General features: G+C 45.7%; 1 protein-coding gene across 10 annotated transcripts; it reads right to left on the reverse strand.

The window, feature by feature from the left end:
- Positions 1–1308: 1308 nt before the first annotated feature.
- LOC108160580 (RING finger protein nhl-1) lies at positions 1309–22045 on the reverse strand. Of its 10 annotated transcripts, none has more exons than XM_017294674.2 (13): positions 21693–22045; positions 19922–20023; positions 15799–15939; positions 14750–14885; positions 12488–12630; positions 10698–12428; positions 8031–8722; positions 4955–5233; positions 3462–4223; positions 2665–2824; positions 2186–2326; positions 1852–1928; positions 1309–1778 (listed from the first exon to the last, which is right to left on the reverse strand). In XM_017294674.2, exons 3-13 carry the CDS (start codon positions 15931–15933, stop codon positions 1565–1567), a joined length of 4470 nt encoding a protein of 1489 aa, XP_017150163.1. In that variant the 5' UTR covers positions 15934–15939; positions 19922–20023; positions 21693–22045; the 3' UTR covers positions 1309–1564. The 10 variants fall into 10 exon arrangements, with proteins under 10 accessions (XP_017150163.1, XP_017150156.1, XP_017150154.1 ...); XM_017294667.2 differs by having other exon boundaries at positions 11118–12428; positions 21693–22043; XM_017294665.2 differs by having other exon boundaries at positions 8031–8776; positions 11118–12428; positions 21693–22043.
- Between the last annotated feature and the right edge of the window lie 83 nt (positions 22046–22128).

The raw sequence follows: 22128 nt of genomic DNA on the forward strand, positions 1-22128 counted from the left end.
GAGATGATTAAGAATATATATGCATATACATTATAGAAGGGAAATATCTCATACATTTGCAAGAATACAATATACCCCTGAACTTTGGCAGTACTGAGCATACATACAGGAAGGAGAGAATATATGGGGCTACTTTAAAAAATGGTTGCTATGCCTTAAATTCTGCATGCAAAGCACACATATGTGAACACACACGCACGCACAAACTCGCGGTTAAATGTTTCGAATTCGTGTTCCAATGAAGCGTAAAGTTGATTAAAATGTTGCAATTCCTTGCCACATTCATTGACCTCTAATTGAAAGGCAAAACTGTCGCATTACAAAGGTAATTGCCGCGCGAGTGTTAGGCATTTGGTTGGATGGTAGAGGTTATGCATTTCGCCTCAACGAATTTAGTTCTAGTCAATCAAAGGTTAATTGTACATTGTTGCAAATCAAAGAATTTTATTATACACGCTGGCAGGGGTAGGGATGAACGAGCTGATTCAGAATTAGGGGTAGATATTGTAAGTAAGCCATAAACTTTCATAGCAGCTCAAACGAGTCCCACACTCACAATCACCCAGGCCCAGGCCCAAGCCCAGACCCCTGGCAACTCACATGCATTTTAATCACATAAACCCCACTTACGCTGGCAACATTCTGCGTAATTTGTATGAGCAAAGTGCGAATGCGATAGAAGGAGACGATGAATAAGGTAGGTCGGGGTATATCAGCTAGATATTGTATCAGTCAAACATCGAAGGGAAAGGATGGTCCAGTCAGTCTTTACCTCAGCAAAACGAAGTTCGAATGAATATTTTATAGTACGTAAAGAGTATTAGGACCGCCCAAAGTTGTCTTAGAGGATTTCCTTTCGCCTCTTAGTTTTTTTTAGCGTGCGCACATTTCAGTTGGAGTATGTGTAGTACATACATGGCGTATGCGCAACATTTGCTAGCAAACAAATTTATGCGGCAACATATAAATCCTGTAACAGTAGCTGCCACAGTTGCTGCCACAACGCAGTTGCCGGAACACACGCCACACACAGCTGTGAGCGGGTGGCAAATAGTTTATGCGAAAAAGCTTCCAAAAAAGTTTCCAATTTGCTGGCAAAGAACATCTTAATTTAATAAAGTGCCGGGGCCCCCAGAGGGGGGAGTAGGCGGCAGCAAATTCGGAAATTGTTGGTCTGCACACAGATAAATCTCAATTAGGCAATACTTGAATGCAGTAATAAACAGTTGGGTCCCCATTCAAAGGGAATGATGGAGGGGATGGACGGGATGGACCGGACTGGAAGTTGAAGATGGAAAATGCGAGGTCTTTTCACTCAAACTCTGACGAGTTTTAGCTTTTTTATTCAAAGATTTCTCTTTTTCGCTCTAATTTAACAAAAAGTATTTCGGATTTCTTTTACTAATTGCTTTTTAGTTAATTGACAACATTTCTATGCATAGAAATAAAGACATTAAATTATTTGGCACTCGAAAGAAATGATAAATTCATTGTGAAACTTAAACAAAAATTAAAAACGAAATTAAAGGGAGATAATGCAAAGGACGGTTATGGCCATGGCCTGTTAGAAGACTTGGACACGATGATTCTCGCGATCGCAGACCAAGATGTTGCCATTCGACATGATGGCCACGCCCTCGAGTCCTTTGAACTCCGAGTCGCCGGAGCCCCAGGAGCCGAAGGTCTTCAGGAAGCTGCCATCCGGATTGAAGATCTGTATGCGATTGTTGCCCGAATCGGCCACAAATATATAGCCCTGGTCGTCCACGGCCACTCCGCTGCAGAAGAGGTTCAGAGCACAAACCAAAGTTACCGCTTTGTCAATTAAAAATTGTAATTCGATTTACTCACCGTGGAAACTTGAATTGACCGTCGTCAGAGCCCTCGCCGCCCACCGTGGACAGCACCTTGCCGTTCACATCGAAAATCTGTGTGTGTGTGTGTGTGTGTGGATGGGTATGCGGATCCGGATGCGATTGGCAAAGGAGGAAGAGGTGACAGTAGACAGTAGATAGTATACCAGGAGGGTCGGACAAGCCGAAGACGGAGAAAGAAGGTCAAATAAATTCGAATGAATCTCGATTGCGAGCATATTTTAATTAAAATTGTTCACATGGCCAGACAGCCATGAAGTTGGTTGCAGGAGGCATCTGATTGCGGACGGCTACGAGGGGTATTGGCTTACCTGAATCCTGTGGTTATTCGAATCGGAAACAATCACACGATTCGTATTCGATACGGCTATATAATGCGGATGCTCAAGTTGTCCTTCGCCACGGCCGCAGGAACCAAATTTGCCAACGAAGGAACCATCGGATTGGAAAACCTGACGAATGCGAATTCGAGTATTCGATAAAAGTTGGCAAATTGAAATGGAAAAAGGATTCGCAAGAGGACAGCCAGAGGATTGGACGAGGCAGCATGGGCCAGGACCAGTACCAGAGACCAGGACATGAGCCTGGTGTGCTGCCAGCAAAAAGTACACAAAAACTCGTCCATTGCAGTTAAGCTCATGAAAATTGTAAAGGAGGAGGAGGAGTGTATGGTCTCGAAGAGGCTCTGCACCAGCTGAAGTGTGACAAATTGGGCAAGGCTTCGCCTCTCGACCTCACCAGAGGAATATAAATATTTGCATGCAAATCGAGATGGAGGATGAGGCCTCACCTGCACTCTGTGGTTTTCCTTATCGCACACGTAAATGAAGCCGAGTGCATCGGTTGTTACTCCCCAAGGATAATTGAATTTGCCATCTGCGGTCCCCTGCGAACCAAATGCGCGCAGGAACCGTCCTTGCGGATCGAGCACTTGTATGCGGTGATTGTATCTGGAAGTAAAGAGTAGTAAAGAAGTGGATTAATGGGCGGGTGGTTCAAATGGCCAGCGAACGCATATTCCCATGTTAATGACGGGAAAAAAAGGAAAGTCGAGAGAGCTCTCATTATCCGGAAAGTACATTTGGGGGGCGGACCAAAGCTATTGCGAGGCGGTGCGACATTGAACCTGGCATTCGGAGTGGGGTGTTCAGCGTCGGGCTTAGGTCTAAGCCGCTTAACGTGCAAAATCAAAGTTGACTCACACAATGAGTCCTTGCCACCAGGTTCCTGCGCGTGGTCTTCATCTCCCTGCCCGCCCCCTGTGTGCTTAACGAGATTTTGCGTCAAACAATGACAGCGGCAGATGGAGGCTGGAGCTGGGATTGCTATCTAGATTGGCCATATGAAAAGGCTGGAGCAGAGCTATAATACGAGTATGCATGTGCTGAAGTAGGAGCACTGGCACATGTTTCTCATTAACGCGGCTATTATGCGCTTAGCCGTGCCAATTAGAGGCGGGTCTAAGTCCGAGAATTAATCATGCGCCTTTGTCTCGACTTAATTCAACTGCAGAATGACCAAATGACCAGACGCTCGGACTCGCTGTACTCTAAGCCCTAAGTTGGAGAGGCCTTGGAGGCCACTTACCTATCGGCAATGATGTATTGGCCGATTCGATTGACGGCCACGCCGGCCAGGCAATCGAATTCTCCCTCGCCGTTGCCATACTCTCCGAACTCCTTGACGAAGATGCCATTGGAGTCAAAGACCTGGACGCGATGGTTGCTGGAGTCCGCAACGACGATGCTATTGTCGGGACCGACGGCCAGGCCGCGCGGCCACGTAAAGGATCCGGGCTCGCTCCCCCGGCCCCCCAACTGGAACAGCTGCTGGCGCTTGCGCAGATACACCTGCTTAGGGATAGTACCTGCCACTCCGGTTATACCGGCTGCTGCCACTGCTGCTGCTACCGTAGGGGACGTAGGGGAGCCTAGCCCGTTTTTTGACCCATCGTCGTCGGAGGAGGCCAGCTCGTTGGCCTGCCGTAGCGGTAGGCCTAGGCTGAGGCGTCTCGACACCTCGCTGGCGGTGCTGCGGCCGCTGCCGCTGCTCCCAATGCCGTGCGCATGCGATGACGATGCCGCCGTGGAGCTGGTGGCATGCGAGTCGCGTGCACTTCCGGCACTGCTACTGGGCGTGTCCTTGCTACTCTTGTTCCCGTACTTGTTCTTGAGATAGCGCGCCCACGAGCTGAGGGCCTCCCCGTCCTTATTGTCCGTGGAGCTGCTGCCCAGCGCTCCGGCACGAGAGGATCCCGCACTGCGATCGGTGATCGGCGAATTGTCGCGCGACTTCAAGGCGTGCGAAGATCGGCTTCTGGACAGGTCGCTGCTACCATAGCCGCTGTATCTGCAAGGCAACAATTTCATTAGTGATCCACAGAGCGGAGGCTTGGGGGCTGAGGAGCTAAGAAAGGTGGAGTTCTATGGCTGATTTGTGCTGTTCTGATGGATGAGGCGTTCTACGGATCTAGATGGAACTGTGGAACTGTGGAACTATGGAACTGCATGAGAATTGGCGGTGTGGTGCTGCTTATGTACAAAGAGAGATAGAAAGAGAAGTGGGCAGTTGTTGTAGTTGGGAAATGTTGTGCATTTCCAGTTAATTTCGGTTAATTTCAAAACCCGCATAATTTTGTTTTTCTTCTCTTACCAATAAAAAAACAAAACAAAATATTACGGAAAAAAAAAAATAAATTAAACCATTATAAAAAAGGTCAATTTAAAAAGTTGAATTAGTGTAGAGTGCAACATTAACGAGAACGAAACTTCGGACGTAGCACGCACAGGAACTCAACGAAAAAATAAAACTCACGTCAAATAAATTAAAAAGAAAAAGGAAAATCATATTAAACGATTCCTCGGGACAGCACACGCACAATGAAAGCGCCCAGCGCACGACATATTAGGGATACTATGTATATATGTATATAGCGAGAGATATGTATATACATCTGATTACTGAGATTTCCATCTATGTATTTACAAAATTTTGTGGGTGTTCTGAAAGTTCTGGTATAGCTTTTATCGATTGGTTTTTGTTATCATTTTTTATTTGATTATTCTTTTTGGTGTGCGCACCTTGAAGCCAAGTAAGCGGATGGCGAGACCGTGGTGGGGGATACCGGCTCATCCAGATCGTCGTCCTCGTTGCCAAACTGATGCGAGGAGCGACTGCGCGCCAGCCGGGTGCGGCGCTCCTTCATGGCCAGGTAACGGGAGCGGCCTGTCCCGTAGCGACTGTCCGAGTCGTCGCCCGTTCCGTTGGCGTCCTCGTCGAAGGAGGCGGTGGGCGTGGATAGCGAGGGTTGCGTTACAATGGCGCTGCTCTTGCTCTTGTTTAGAAAGCGGCTTGTGTAGCTGCAAAAATGTTGATTCGGTTCGGTTTGGTTTTTGTTTTGGTTTTGGTTGGGCTTGGATTTGGATTTGATATGCTTTTGTTTTGCTCTTTGGTTCTGTGTTTGTTTTTGTTTTTTCTTTTTTTCTTTACTTTGCTGTAGCTGTAGCTGTGGATGTGTGTATTTTTTTTAAATTTTCTTTGTCATTGCCTTGTATCTCGTGTACCTGGTGTTGCTCTAATCCCATCCCATCCCAACCCCATTCCAGTTGCCTGTGGAAAATCCGCGACCGCTTAATTAACTAACTTTCGACTAGCTTAAGTCCTTCACGCTGTGTCTGTGTGTGTCTGTGTATCTCATTTATTAGGCAACAAAATTCAATTAAAATACACAGCGCGGACGAAAAAAAAAACAAAGCAACAAGGTTTCGGCAGAAAAGTTTCTAATTAAATTCACATTTCACATTATCGAAAGTTCAGCAAAGTAGTTGCGAAAAGTTTGGTTAAGTACAAGAAATTATGGCGCCAATTGGCGTTCACCTGGTGGGTTCGCCGTGTATGTATGGGTGTGTGTGTGTGTGTATGGCAGTGTATTGGCATGGGGTTGGGAGGGTTAGGTCCTACGGAAAGAAGGGGCAAGGCAACATCGACAACAGCTACAACATGTACGATTACTCATACAAAAACAAAAATATACACGGAAAAAAACACATGAATTGAACGCTTACATGCTAAAGTGAGTAACACAAATACAACGATATTGAAAAAGTTGAGAGCACAGGAGCGTAGGCAGGAGGAAGAGTGGGAGGAGAAATTGTGGTCACTTCTCGCTTTTCCCCTGCCATTGCAGGAGGTAAAGCCAGGCGTTGCACCATCTATTTGCACTGCTTAATTGTCAAAAAGAAAAAAGCAAAGCTTAAACAAGCGGAAGTGTTACAGTCGACGGCATCGACCATTAGCTACCTACTAAGCATAAATGGCTCCCTGTGGAACTCTTCCGAACAGAAACTCCAACAAAGTTACAAAGAAAACAGACCAAGCAAAACGGAGAATCACAGTCTCTCAAGACAGAGGGTTCCTTTTCCCTACAGAAAACGGACAAACGCCAAAGACTCGCCTTCAGTTCCTCATTGAAGCCCAAATATATGCAGTCTGAAATCCCCATCTCGGCTAGTGCAGCACAGTCAGAGTCCATCCATCTATCCATCCATCCATCCACACTTTCGAAATATCATACAAATAGCATAAATAAATACGAGTGCTCGCCGTACTGAATGGGAAATTGACGGAAGGACGGAAAACAGACGGATGGATGCCAGCAAACAGACTGATAGCAGATAGCAATTAGTATTGTTCCAGAGAGGTGAGAGAAGGTAGCGTCCGCTGTAATTACATTACGCAAGATTTGTTGCAGGCTAGGAAAAGGGGTGCAGGGGCGCCGAAAGGGTTCAATATTTGTTGTCGTGCAAAAGTAAAATTAAAGAAGTTTGTGTCGCCCAAGCACAAAGGCATTCAGGCCTTGAGTGGGCCACATTGATCCCTTTGAAAAGGGTATTGACAGACAGGCGGACTGACGGACAAAGGGAGACAGACAATGGGTGAAGTAAAGTTAATTTCCAGCCCTTTGAGTGGCTCTTTGAAAGCAACATCATCGTCAACATCATCATCATCCTCCTCTGGAAGGAAGAGACTTCTGTAGCAGCTCCAAGTACTCAAAAATATGCTAAGAAAGAGGAAGCTTGCACAGGTTTTTTCTTTTGCTTTCGTTGAAACATTTAAATATTTAATCAATAGTTCTTATCACTAATGGATTAGTGTTTCGATTGATTCGGAAGTTCTTTAGTCGGTTAGTGGGGAGCCGTGGGCCAAACTCAATTGTCGTTAGGGTTAACAAGTAATTGAACTATGAATTGAATAGAATTTCACATATGTATTTGTATATGTGTATATGTCTGTATATCTGGCTAGACATCGGCAAGACGCTTTCGGTAGCGGGCCCGGTTGGGTCTGCTTATGTACGGTATTCTAAAGGGCAGTGCACTGCAAAGATCAACACAGAGAGAGAGAGAGAGAGAGAACACAAAGAGAGAGTGATAGAAATGTGTAGACCGTGTTTGTGTGTGTGTGTTTACCTATCTGGGGTTGTGTGTATGTCTTTGGTTTCTTTCTTTGGCTTATGTGAAGGTTATGAACTTGACAATTAGACGCCACACGAGTCGTATGAGCAACAAAATGGCCAATACCAGGTTAGCGCCAGCACGGAGCAATTGTACAAAGCTGCAGCGGCGGGAGCAGAGAACAGATACAAAAGAGAGTCGAAATAAGCACACATTAAAAGGCATTCAACATGGGGTAGCTCGGGGAAACTCGGGGACTTCGGAACACAAAATGTGTTGCCTACTTTTCAGGGAAATGTATCGCAAACCGAAACCAACATGAAATCCATTATGCATTTCAATTAAAGCTAATCTGTGCGAGTATATAGATCTATTTCAAATTTAAATTATGAAAATTAATTGCAGGCAGTTTGGTTAAGTGTAATTCAATTAGTTTTGACCCACAAAAAAACAGTAAAACAAATTACCGACTGAACATCAACAGCGATACTTGACACACAATCTATGCATGTTTATTCCGTTCTCATCAGATATGTATCTGTGCGGTGCGTGTATCTTTGTATCATCAGTAGCATATAAGCGTCTAGATTCGAGAGTGTGAGTGTGTGTATCGTGTTCGTGTCCTCGATTTATTAGCCATGCAAATTAGTCCAGCTATAGAAACTACAAAATGGCGGAACTGTGGCCCCCGGGAAGGAAATACCTGCTGCCAGTGCCGCTGCTGCTGCCATAACGGTCCTCGCTCTCTCCCGCATGATGTGGCGCGGGCACGGTGCGTGTGCGGGCGCTGCTGCTGCTCCCGCTGCCATAGCCGCTGCTCGAGGGCGTGGCATAAGTGCTGCGCGATGCCGCCGCTAGCGCAGTGTCGTCGCGGGAAGCACGCCGGGCTTCCAGGCGATCACGGTAGGAGCTGCCGCTGGTGGAGCTGCCGGTGGCCGCCGTTGTGGAGCTGGAGGCGCTGCTGGGCGTGGACTTGCTGGCACTGTTGCTGCTGCTGGTCGCACTCGCCTTGGGCTTGGTCTCCGGCTCCGACTCTGACTCGGACTCCGAGCTGGTCTCCTCCTCGCTGCTCGAGCTGGATTCGGCCTTCTTCTTGTCCGCCGTACCATTAGCGGTGGCCGGGGTGCTGTGCTGCGGCAGGAAGCGGCTAACGAAAGGCTTCTTCTCCGGCACTGCGGTGGTGGCTACCGAGTCTCGGGCACTCGAATGACGCGCCGTGCTGGGCGCCTTCTGCTGACTGCTGCTGCTGGGAGCCGCCGAGGCTGCCGCTGCTGCTGCAGCTGTGGCTGCTGCCCCAGAGCTGGCAGAGCTTTCGGTGGAGGCACTGCTGTCACTGCTGCCCGATCGCTGGGTCTTCTTCACTGCCGCAACTTGGGCCGAGACGGGCGGTTTCGACTGTTGGGTGGTAGGAGGAGTGGGAGTTGCATCAGAGTCTGTGGCGCTGGCTGTCTGTTAGTCGAAAGGGTCAAGCAACGAACGCAATTCAGATGCAGACAGAGAGAGATAGAGAGAAACATGGCGTTGAGGCATATGATGAACATGAAGATAATGGGGATGTGCGTGTGACTGGATGCGAAAAGGGATGGTTAGGCGGGAGTGCGGGCAGTGGAGGAATGAGGGAGATGGCAGGCAAAATGAATTCCATTCTCAATGCAACATTCGATATTACTTTTCCCTCAATCAACATCTAACAATGTTCAATGCCTCTCATAACTCCGTCGCTCACTCATCATTGACTCGTTTTGTCATTTCCCTTTGATGTTTTCCTAATTGATCGAACAACCTTTTCCTATTTCTTTCGGTAAATGCCAAAAACCAGACAAATATGCAGCTACTGTGCATATGTCCCTTTATAGCTCACACACACGTACCCGTCCTCTCACACAGATACTCACACTCACACATATAGAGAGCTGGAAACATTGTTAAACTGACGGAAGCAGCCGCATCGCTGACAGTCGCATGATTGTGAAATATTCGCCATTGAACCCCAACTCAGGGTTGGCATTTTGTGGGCGTTTCGGGTGGGGCCAACGCAACAATGTGTGAATGAATGGGTGAATGAATGAGGGTAGAGCAGAGGATGCGGGTGTTAAGAGGATAGAAAAAAAAAAACAGAAAAAAGATAGAAAGACATGTACAACAGAAATATTTACAGCGGACATCAGAAATTGAAAAACAACGATATAGCAACGCAAAAAAGGAATGAAACAAAGAATAAATATTCAGAATAATGACAGAGAGACACTGGTAACAACGCGAGAGAGAGACACAGAGGTGGAGAGAGAGAGGGTGAGAAAGAAAGACAGGAAGAAATGTCGCTTTGGTTGATTTGGGTCTGTGGTATATGCAGCTCAACAGCAATGACCAAATGTATTTAGTAAGATTTAAGCAAATTAGCATCACTACCACATCGCTTGTACACTTGCAAAACGAAGAGAAAACAAACAGAGAAAGAGATAGAGATAGAGAAGTAGGGTGTGCGAGAGAAACAGAATTGTGGGAAAATATTTGTTACATCCAAAACGAAAATTTTGTAAATTGATTTAGTTGTTTTATTCGTTGTAACCGCTGCCAGTCTCTAACTAACGATAAGGTAATAGATGTTAAACTACTAAAAAAAAAATATATATATATTTCTATATACGAGTATACATATACGATACATACATACATATATGCACACATATACATATAGTGATGAATGTCTACAATATTGTACAATTGACGATTTCTGATGTCCGAAGTTTTGGGCCGAAACTTTCTGCCCGGATATTCATGGGGACTTTCAAGCAAAAGGTTCTGACCCAAAACAGCATTAAGTGAAAGGCGCTCACGAGACAATAAAGTGGGGGAAATGTGAAACAAGTACAACGGAAAATGGGGAAAACAATGAAATAAATATAAATAAATGAACACAACAACTTAAAATACACTTAAACAAAAACCAAACAAACGAAATATGTAAGGACAAAACATAAAGTAAAATAAAACAGAAAAGAGAGGAACGGAAAGGAAAGGAAAATACCCAGGGAAATGTTTTGTTAAAGGAAATGGTAAGATTAACAGTAAGAGTAACGATAACAGTTAACGGTTAACGGCAAGTTTAAGTTTGCCCTCTCTGTTTCGAACGGTTCGACAAACACTTACGGAGCGGAGGGGAAGTGTGAACGATGGAGCACAAATAAAGAACGAAGCACACATGGCGTATACGTAATTAATTCTTTTAAATTTTCTTTTTTCATTGGGGGATATGCAAACAGGGGAAATACTGTGCCGGAAAAACAGTGACAGCGAGATTTTATACCGATTATCATGTCTCTTCTTCTTCCTGATCCTCATCCTCATCTTCTTCCTCGTCATCGGTCACTTCTATCTCCTCTTCTGTGTACTCATCGTCATCCTCTTCCTCACTCTGATTGGATGTTAAATCCTCTTCTGGTTTCTCTGTCTGAACTTCATTTGGATGAGTTATGATCACGGCAGGACTTTCGTCGACTTTGCTGGACAGCTCTCCCTCTGGAGGCAGGACATTGATCACTGGCACCTCCTGGGGCTCCCCCTCAGGTAGGGCCTGCACCTCCACATCCTCTTCTTCATCGCTGCTTTCGGTGACTGTTACTTCTTCATATTCCGATGAATCTTCGGAGTCGTTTTCGACTTCCTCTACTTCTGCCTGCTGCTGCTGATCTTCCTCTTCTGCCCCCTGTTCCTCATTCTCCTCGTCTATCTCGCTGTCACTGCCACTGGCCACGCCTTCTTCTTCTGTATTTGCCTCATTCACACTTACCTCGGCTCGCGTCGCTGCTGTCGCTGTACGCACTGGAGATGACGCCTGATTGGAGCCGCTGCCGTCGCTGTCCTCGCCGCCGCGGGGACCCTTGAGGGTCGCCACCCGCTCGCTGTTGGGTCGCTGATCCTGGCCAGCCTCACTGGTGGCCGCCGAGGTGGCTGCTCCAGAGGAAGCAGCACTCTTGCGTTTCTGGCGCGCCAGTTCGTCCTCGTCAACTGCTGCCGCTGGTTGTTGGCTCTTCTGCTGTTGGCGCTGCATGGCCGCCTTCTGGGTCTGGATGGCTGCCTGGACGGCGGCCTGGGCCGCGGAGGCTGCGTCCGACTTCCTGTCCGACTTCTTCTCCTTGCCAATGTCGGCCAGCCGCTGAACGACGCGGGAGCAGTCGCTGAGGCGAATGATACCACTCAGCTGGCCACGCGACACATCCTCGCTGTCGAGGACGCGGTCCTTGCGCTCCTTCAGCTCCTGCTGACGCTGCTGCTGCTGCTGCTCGGTGTCCGAGTCGTCGTTCTGGTGCGAGCGAACAAAGCGCGACCGGAAGCGCGAGGACTTGCCTGTCCGTCCGGAAGTGGGCTCGTTCTCGTAATCGTTCTCGTAGTCATAGTCCGAGCGGCCGTAGCGGCTGCTCTCGCCATAGCGATCGCTGTTGGTGGCACTGCGCTGGGGACGCTCTCCGAACTTCCGGCCGCCAAGGACGGGCTCGTCGTTGTAGCCACCACGCTCCTCCTGCTGCCGGAACTGGGTGGCCAGGCGGTGGTCGCTCTTGGAGCGCATTAGTCCGGGCTGGAGGCCGCTGGGTGGGGCGAGGTGGGAGCTGCTCACCGAGCCGCCCGGCGTCGAGTGTGGCGCGATGTTGAGGTCGCCAAAGGTGGCCAGGTTCATCACCAGCTGGTTGGGATCGATGGAGACGAGGAATCGCACACGGCGACTGTAGTCGTTGTTCTCGTACTCGAAGTGCCGCAGGAACTCGACGGTCTTCAGGAAGATCTCCTTGGTATCCATAAGCTCGCAGTCGTCCCACTCGACTGTTTCGTTCATGTACTTGTCGACAATGTCGCAGTTGCTGCCGATGTTGGTGATCTCCAGGTCCAGATTCTCCTTGAGCGTTGTGAGGTTGCGCAGCTCCACGGCCAAGTAGCGATCGATCTCGCCCTTCAGTTGGTCGGAGCGATCCTTGATAGCCTTGGTAATACGATGGTAGATCTCGTCGATCTCCTCCGTCACACTGATCGCGTTCGTCTGCAGACTCATGGTGTTCTTCTCGATGATGGCTAGGGAGTCCTGCAGTCGATGCAAGCTGCGGCGGATCTGAAGAGGGTATGAAATGCGTAAGCAAAAGCCAATTGAAAGATCAGTTCCGGACTCACCTGTGAGTTGAAGCGCGTTATCTCACGGCGGAGTATATCCATGTGGGCGCTCTTGCAGTCCTCGCAGATCTTCTTCTCGCAGTGCGCACAATGAGACAGATAGGCCTTCTCCGAGCAGACGCCACAACGTTCCATGATTTGACCTACGAAAGGAGAAACACACAATTATTAATCAGCTTTTTCCTCCCCCTATCTGTCTTCCGTTTGCAGCAGTCCTCCCAAAATACGCTCCCAAATGGGGCCCCAAATGACTTCCTGCCTGGCTCCCTTGAGTTGAACAATAAAATGCCAGCCATGCCAGCCATGCCAGCAGCTCATCAATTTGCACTCTTGGCAACAAAGTCCTTCCACATTCCGTGTCTGCCATGCTGTAGGGGGGCAGGGCCAGAGCAGACTCCGGGCTGGATGTCTGTTGCATTCACTAATGCGATTTCAAGAGCAAGAAATCAACTGCACCTAAGCGCCTGTTATGGATGTTTGGGTACATTATACACTTCTCCAGGGGGAGACTACTTACTCTCCATCTTCCAGAGAAGAAGGGATTATGGATTAGTAGGATCTACTAACACAGAAAAGTAAATTGGGTATCTCTGAACGTTTATCAATATAAAGTTTTGAGAGTAAGTTTTTGGGAGGAATCGCTTATCTACTTCGAGCATCCTATATTTAATTGGAATGCACTGGCTATATGCATAGATCAGGCAAAGTTTCTCAACTATATAGATCTACATAATTTAACCAAGTTTGATCACAAACTGGCCACTATGGCTATCAGATGGGTGAAATATAAACTACTGTCTCCCTGCAAAGCTCACAAAGGACACTTTTATGTGTTTCTTCATCATGCGCCCAGATATGATTTCAATTCTATTACTGGGAATACAATTGAGGGTATTTGAAGTTTCGTTGCTCCAGCAAGACCTTCTTTCTTGTTATCTCTGGGTGTGTGTGTGTGTGTGTGTGCCACATCCTTTGCCAAGGCAGTCCTGGCTCGTTGTCGATGGCTTGACTGTTGCAATGCAAATAACGAGCCGCCTCAGTTGCCTCAGTTGCCTCAGTGGGGCAACAAAGCAAACACTGCGAAGATGTCGCTACTGCTGCACTCTCAGCTCGACAGCGTCAACTTTTCTGCATCAATTGCTGGCATTGGCAATGCCTGATGAACACTCCCCGCCTTACTCCTCAGCAGATCCGCCGGCCTGACAATAACTTGCCACTGAGGGGCAGACAGAGGGCCACATACATAGAGAGATATGTATGCATGTACAATGTACAAAGAGCTGCCAGAATGCTGCATGCCAATATTTGGCTTCTGTATATTTTCTGTGTAATCATATGGAAAAGTGAATTTACAAATTCCACATGAAAGTTGTAGTCGTTGTCCCTGCCATATCCATAACACGAAACGAGGAGCACTGAAAGCCAAAAGGAATTCTTTTGTTTCACACATTTGCATACCCAAGAACCAAATTTATCCAAAAAATAAGAAACAAAAAAAAAAAGAAAATACGAATGAAACCAAATGCTTTGTCTGCCTTATTAGCTCTTACCCCATGTCCCATGCCCCATGCCCCATGCCCCATGCCCCATGCCCCATGCCTCGTACTCGACTTAATGCTGATTGCAATTGAGAAGTTGCAATGCATTTGCATATTTCACTCACTTCGACAACTATCAACCTTGCCACTTGGAATATATATATTCTGATAGATACGCACAGTCATGCTGACAGCACGATCCGCAATTTGTGGACGGGCAAAATGCAAATTGCTCAAACAAAATCAATTTGGCTTTGCTTAGTTTTAATTGCTGTCAGATGGCCGGGGAAAGTGTCTGACTTTTTAATTGGAAACCCAAACATTATGGCGAATGGCAATTTTTGTTCGACGAGCATACTCGTACATTCGGCTGGCATACCCATAGCTTTTCCCATTTATTGTTTTCCATTTCTTTTGTTTTCCCTTTTAGCGGAATTTAATTAAAGTTACACAAACGATTACATGGCAGCATTTTTTTATTAATAACATTCCTTGCTTGCCTCTGCCGCCAGGATTTCTGATTTCTAATTACTGATTTCTGCACTCAAAGGATTCTGTTTTATTGCACAAATATTTTTGCTCAAATCGAATCGAAGCAAAAGGGGAAAATTGCAGTTTGGAATTTGACCTTTTATATTAAATAAGGCGAGAGACCCTTCAAAGGCTTCTCCTCTATCGCTTTTCAGAGACTAGTAAAATCATTTTAATTGCTTGCATTCCTTACCTGATGTCGGATCGGGCAGTTCTCCGGTGATTTCGATGTGCAGCTCCAGGAAGCGCTGTAGCGTTACATTCGTTGGAAAGGCCTGCACGCCGTTGTAGGGTATGCGATGTTCGGCACGGCATTCTGGGCATTTCACCTGAAGATTGGAGGGTATTATCTGGATTAGTCTTGCTTATTCGCACGTAGAAAATTAATTACATCAATTCAAAGCTTAAAATCAGATTCAATGAATGATTCTTTGTATCCTTTGAGCTACATTAAGGCTATCAAAGGCTACTTGGCTCTTCCCCGACATTCCACTAAGATGTTAGTTATCTTTAATTGATATGCCTTAATCTTCTTGTACTAGCTGTGCGCAACTTTAAAAACCTTTCACATTTGTCCTGATTCATGTGAAGGCATCTTGAGTGCGTCCTTTCGTGAAGTTTCTTCATCTCCTGTCAGCCTTCAACCACAAAAATCAATCTCTCTTTGCGGCTTTTGCAATTCGCATGACAGTTATTGCAACTCTCTTTCTACCTTTCTACCTATCTATCTATCTATCTATCTATCTATCTATCTAACTATGTACGAGTATCCGTGTGTGGTTGTCTGTATTTTACCGAGTAGGGCCAGCACAATGAAAATGCTTACCAATTATTTGCGTGGCGCTGGCTGGGAGCCAAAAACTGAATTTATAAATACACGCAGACAGAGACGTTCGAATCTGCGGAGACTATAAGTAGCGCAGTACACGGATATCTGTATGTACGAGCGTATATATAATTTTGTGTCTTTATGTATAATTTTTCAACAAGATATCTACGCAAATGCGCCTCAGGCAACGCGATAAATACTAAAAAAAACATTTTCGGGGGCGTCTTGTTGGGCGCCTTTTTGTTTTCATTCCCATTTCATCTGATTTTGCTCATGAGATTTTATAGTTAAGCGGCCGCACAGTGATGTGTGACGTCGGCGAGGCATTAACCAAATTGCCACAGATACGAGTACATACATATTTACATATGTATACTGATTTGAATGATGATTAATGATGATGATATCCTTACCTGACGTCGCACATAGTCCACCAGTCCCTCCATGCAGGGCTCCATGCAGAAGGAGTGCTGACATGGCAGCAGCTTCGGTATGCGATACCTGTCCAGGCATACGCAGCACGTCAACAGCTGCTCAAATTGCTCCATGGCTCACTGTGTCCCCAAAACGAAGCGAGGACACACGCACACATAGAAAGATAAAGGAAGAGAGACCATCATTAGACCTGATTCGATTAGACCACAAAGATGCTGTCAATTTGATATTCATATCATTATAAATTCACTTTCTCTCCCTCCTTAAGCTCATCATAAGACAACAGACAGAAAGACAGTCAGTCAGTCAGTCAGTCAGACAGTCAGACAGTCAGGCCATCTGTCAGTCGGTAAGCTCGCTCCCAAAAAAATCCACGCCAAAAATCCGATTGGCAGGAAATTCTTGCATTTGAATGAACACAGCCGTGGCAGCACCAAAAGTCATACAATAAATTGACCATTTCGTTGTCGTATTGTAAGTCGCGGGCTGCCATCGGAGCTTGCCCCTCCCTGTCGTCGGGCTTCATTTGGCCCGGCCAAAATACACTAAGCCACAAATCTGCTTATGGCTGCTTCATTAAAAGCGGCTCCGACAAGTTTATTTACAAGAGACCGAAATTCTGCTGATGTTTCGGGTTGCGACCGGTTTAATACGCGCAGGAAATCCAATGCAAGCTCCACATACACTTTTCCACGTTGAAATTGGTAGCCATAGATATTTGGATATTTCGCATTCAATGGGTTATTACAACAGTTGAGATAGTTGCATTTCCTTTCAATTTAAATACATTTAATTTTAAATTTGAAGATAAACAAGGAAATATGAAATAAATCCATTGCCCCGAAATCCTTTTTCAGGACATATACTGCAATATATGTATGCACCCTTGCTTTTCTCTTTTTTTTTCAAAGCTCCTTTATAATTTTTTTCGAACTTTAAGGCAGACAAATCCAGAATCAAGGACATGGCGGAGTTTTTTCTGTTACCTCTGCATGAAATATACCAAGCTCTTCCATATTTATTTTCGGACAATTTTCTCAGTAAGCCCTTAAATTCATTCCTATGATATCGCTCTTCAATAAAGGATTTTCCCTTCTCGTAAGCTACAATTCCTCATAAGCTCGAGTGCGCTTTAGCCATGTCAATTGCTCTTAATACGTCTCTTCCTGCACCTCTTGCGTTGAGATTTTAATAATAAAAATGACACACATTTCTTAGAGAGAGAGGCAGGCAGCGCACAGCAGAGAAATTCTGCTCATACTCGTGTATACATATAATGTATAAATATAAATGCGATTTTGCGCTGACTGCCGGGGCGATGGGCGATATGCATCGCGCATACGCCGCGGTTGTCGTGCCCAAACCAGTGCGCACTTCCTGCTCGTAAATATACGTATGCTACGTGTGCCCAGATAGGGGTATTATTATGGAAGCATCTCTTTCTCTATTTCTACATATCCATATTCATGTCGATGTCCATGTCCATGGCAGCCACCGCTAATTGTCGTGCGCCTGTTTCCCATTATTGTTGTATGTTTGTTGCTACTGATATTTAAGTCATCAATTTAATGCGGCCAAAAGTTCAAAATATATGTGACACGCCTCTGCCACGAAAACTGTTGTGCTTGTATCCATACGTCCGACACACGGACATATGCGAAAGCTGTGCAATTAACTGGAAAATGCGCTTAAAATCAAATTGAATAGAAATTTTGTCGCTAGCACAAATTGTGCGTACAGCAGAGCGGGTCCTGAATAGAGGGGGAGGGAAGCGGTGGGGGGATGTGTGGCAAAACTAATTTAGCCATTGCATTTGTGAATGGCCGCTGAAAGGATTAAAATGAATAGAGCAGAGCTCTGCTCTCCGGCATAATAGAAACAACCAGCGAACTCTTCTCCCGCCGCACTCTGGCAGACTCGAGCTCTGAGTTAAATTTTTCGGCGGTTCCCCCAGCTATGAAAAGAGTTCAGAAGAGTGGGTTGAGGGGAGGTCAGCTGGCATTGAAAAGCTGAAAGGTCTCTTATGATGCTCGTGTGTGGCTGAGCGCAGCCCGTATAAGTGTGTAAAATATCTGATAAAATTCCGTGCAACTCCAAAATGCTTTTAATACGCAGCAAATTAGGCGGAAAGTGGATAGCGGATGACCGCAATGAATGTGTGGCATTGGATGACAAACCAAACGAATAGTTCCTCTAATTAGTCTATAGATGAGCTTGTTTTCCTTTGTTTTCCTCGAGAGATTGATGGCCACAGTTGCTGGTACAAGAGAAAACGGCAGAGATTCATTAACCTTGGGTGGGTTAAAATTAAATCGAGTTATGTGAGCAGTGTGTGCGCGCACGGTCAACGGGAAATGGAAAAGCGTTAAACGGTAGACACGAAACGGAAATGCGGCAAACACTTGACCCTCAACAAATTGGCATGGCTCACAATGCGCTGCCAAAAGAAAAACTGAAACTGACACAGCCACAGAAATGGGTCAAACTCTTTGCCGTCGAGTGACAGGCAGCGGACACAGAGCCATCATCACCATCATCAGGAGCAGCAGCAGCAGCAGCAGCAGCAGCAGCACGCAGAAAACATTGAAAATTGAAATCAACACAAATAAATTGAAATGAATTCGATGAAATTTGGGTCACACTAAACCGCAGCCAAACAGCCAACTCGTCTAACAACCCCACCAACAAAAAAAAAGAAAAGGCGGAGAAGGAAAACTCACCAATAGAAAATGGAAAACTGATGGGCAAGCGTTGCTGCTGGTGCTGTCAAAGCGGCACTCGAAGGCAATCATAAAATGCAATTGGTTTTTGGCAATGCGCGAAGCCTTAAAACTCAGTCGCTGAAAAATCGTTGCGAGTCCTCGTTTCTCGATCCGGGGCACTTTCATTAAATGTGTGCGCGACTTCCGATTGATTTATATTTGCTTAACTTTCAAAAAAAATTATATATAGTATATACAAAAAAACAATTTTTGGGTTTCGTTAAAGTTTTGTTGGGCAACGCGCCTCGTAGAATTCGATTGGAAATGTAAAAAGCGACTGAAGGCAAGTGAAAATTGCCAAGCACATGAGCCAAGCAAAACAAGAGCAGTCTATAATATTTTAAATATATACAAATCGTCTCTCACTCGCTCTCACTCTCTCTCTCTCTCTGTGTATCTGCAGACGACCATGTATCCCGATATGAGAGAGAGAAGCAAAACAAAATGTGCGATCGTCAGAGAAACGCAAAAATATATATTCTTGGCAGCAATCGGCCCATGTCTTCGTGTGTGTATGTATCTGTGTTTATCTATAGCTGCAGCCCATTAATGAGATACAGAAGATACAAATACTTTACATGTAAGAGTGCCTCTGTGCGTGTGGCTTGCGGTTTGTGGATTGGAGATGAAGTTCTCGCGAAGAAAGCATTTCTAAGTGCGGCCAACTTATTTGCTTATCCGTCGGATACCAATTGGTCCAACTCGTAGAATCTATGTACACACCGCTGGTTGACGTCATGAAATGAGTGTGTATTAATTTGGCCACACGCCGGCATTTTCCATCTATCCCATGGCTGCGGAACGGGCTATTTCTGCGTGCGCCTCTGTATCTCGCTGTAACAGGCCCTAAAAATAAACTTCATTGAAAATTGGAGCGAGCATTGGTCGGAGAAAATGCTCTACTCAACATTCCACTTGTGCCACATACTACTAATCTCGAGTTGGCTAATTGAAAAGTTTTCACTTTCCCCGACACTTTCCCAGCACTCCCTTTCGGGAGCAGGGGGAACCTTCGTTGAACAGCACAAATGTTGCTTCTCAAGGTCGGAACTTTGTCACGACTCCCGCTGCCAGTCTCCCTTTTGGGAGTGGAAATGTGTTGGCTAAAAATAGAAGCCCGCTAGCCCGGAATTCACTGGCTGCAGATTGCAGAGGGGCTCCCAAAGATAGAAATGCAAAATATTTTCATGCTATAAATAAGTGGAGCAGACAGATCCGAGCACAGATGCAATCGAAACTTCTGCAGAGGAGAAGAAATCAAGTGAAATTTCTACTCTTTGGATAACTTTAAATATTCAGAGCCGTTCAAATGGAACGATGGTCATCAACAATTACTTACATTTTCTGCGCTGTTTCTGCTTTTGCCTCTTCTTCGACTGGGCTTCCGGTATCCGAGGCGCCCTTGGGCGGGGCCCTGCTGTTTGGCTGTTAGCTCTGCTGCCTGCCACAAAGAGAGAGGAGAGAGGAGAGAGTAGAGAGTGAGAGTGAGAAGTGGAACCGAATTAAAGCGATTGACAGTGCCAAATTTGATGATTAATCGACTGAGCTCTTGGCCGATGCTTTGCAGGAACCGAAACAGAAACAAAGGCCTGCTTCTGAATGATCAGTTCCGTTTCGCCAATAATTTGGTACCTGCCCATTGACATGATGGGCATAAGCCGCATGGTGCCGACTTAATTATATTGCCACAAAGGCAGCCACAGTCAATGCGATAATGAATGCGTGTGGACACACTGCACAGCGGTGGATTGTCAGTGGGTGCTCTATGAAGCTGCATAATGAAATTGCGGCTGTGCTCAAAGCATTGTGCAGAGTGGCGGATAAGCGCCTTGAATGCCACCATGAATATGTCCAGGCTAATGAGCAAGCGACCAATGCGCAAATTTCATTGGCAACAATAGGCGTACAATCGTAGCAATGCCCATATGGCAGGTGTCATGGCGCCAGAGATAAGTTTAATTAACCCCCAAGCAAAGGAGAAGGCGTGTTCAATTAAAGACAATAATAGCAGGCCGTTTGCAAGCTTGTAATACACTGCTTCCATTCTCCGTGGCACAATTCAAAAACAGATGCATTTCGAGTCAATAATTTAATTAAAGTTCTGTTTTGGTTCTCAGAAGATTACCAAGAAAATTGAGAGAGTAGTTTTCTAATTTAACCCAAGGGTTTAACCGGAAGTTGGCCAGCGACCTTGAACTTCCTCAGAAGCCATGACAACGAAGGAGAGAGTGGAATGAAAGAGGCGAGTGAATGGTCACACTAAAGCATAATGAAAAAGTGTTGCCTGCTTTTCGGCTAGCAACAAAAATCCATTGCCAAATGGCATTTCATCTTTTGCATTTGTTTTTTACCTCTCGAAATGAAAAATGAAATGCAATTGCAGATTGCTGTACACATTTCATGGTGTATACTGAAATAAGCGACACAAAGATATTAAAGGTGAAAATGAAGCCACAAGCAAATGGGAAATGGAAAAAAAGTGGGAACAGCGAAACAAAAGAAAACAAGACAATCGATGATAAGAGAGAGAAAGAGCGCAAAAGACAAACACAAAACAGCAAACAGCTAGCGCAAAATAGAATTAGAAAAGCTCTGAAAATGTCGCTGATTGAATCGAACTATAAATAAGGCAACAACGCGGCGTATGAGCAATGTGGTGCCCCTGCCTGTGTGTGTGTGTGTTTGCTCGTATCTGTGTGGGGCAAATTATTGCTATGCTTTTTGATGAGCACACTACACTACAAACACACACACACACACACAGGGGGATCCTCATATAGCCATAGCCATCTATATACATTATTGTGTCGAACTTAATAAATTTCAACGGCTACAAAAGATAGAAATTGCCAAGAACGCTACTGAAGAAATATGAAAATAAATTCTGACAGCTTTTCACGAATGTGGGCGAATGGTTAGTGGCAACCAGGTGACATTTTCACGGCTTTCGTTCTCTATCATTCACACTCTCTGCTCCCTCTCTCATTTGCACACTTTTTCACTCGTTTTTTACATAATCAACGGGCATTGAATGCGCTCAGCTCATCTCCATTTGAATGGTTCTCCAAGAATGGTTTGGCATCAGGCATCAGGCATCAGCCATCACTCACTTGGTTTTCGCACTGCAATCTGAGGATGTGTCTCGTAACTTTTGCAAATTTATTCGCATGCCTTGGCGGCACTCTCCTTCGGGGTTGAAGAAATGCCTTTCACTGGCTTCACGTTCAAAAAATTTTGGTTAGAAAAACACTCGCGCTTCGATTACGAACTTTATTTTCACATAGAGGTTGCAACCTCTCGCACCACGCGACAGGTGACAGATCTATGGATAGATCCTACCACCTTTCTATATGTATGGGCTTATATATGTAGTATATATAGAGGTATATCGAATTGGGGTATATCTATTATCGGCGTATCGGTCCGCACGTCCACTCGCGAGCGTGCCAGAAATGAAAATGAATGTTTGGCTCTGCGATGGCAAGCTCTCAGCCGCCAGTTGATGATCAGCCGTTCTTGAGGTGAATCTTTATAAATATAACCTGC

The sequence above is a fragment of the Drosophila miranda genome, chromosome 3, assembly GCF_003369915.1.
Source record: "Drosophila miranda strain MSH22 chromosome 3, D.miranda_PacBio2.1, whole genome shotgun sequence".
Lineage (NCBI taxonomy): Eukaryota > Metazoa > Arthropoda > Insecta > Diptera > Drosophilidae > Drosophila > Drosophila miranda.

Bases quoted from the DNA above. Each gene is read 5' to 3' on its own strand.
- LOC108160580 (XM_017294674.2), bottom strand. From the start codon at position 15,933: ATGGAGCAATTTGAGCAGCTGTTGACGTGCTGCGTATGCCTGGACAGG. The intron at 8,723-10,697 runs GTGACCGATGAC...ACCACCCAACAG, and splicing joins ACACAGAAGAGGAGATAGAA to TCGAAACCGCCCGTCTCGGC. The intron at 1,779-1,851 runs GTGAGTAAATCG...CCTCTTCTGCAG, and splicing joins GGTCAATTCAAGTTTCCACG to CGGAGTGGCCGTGGACGACC.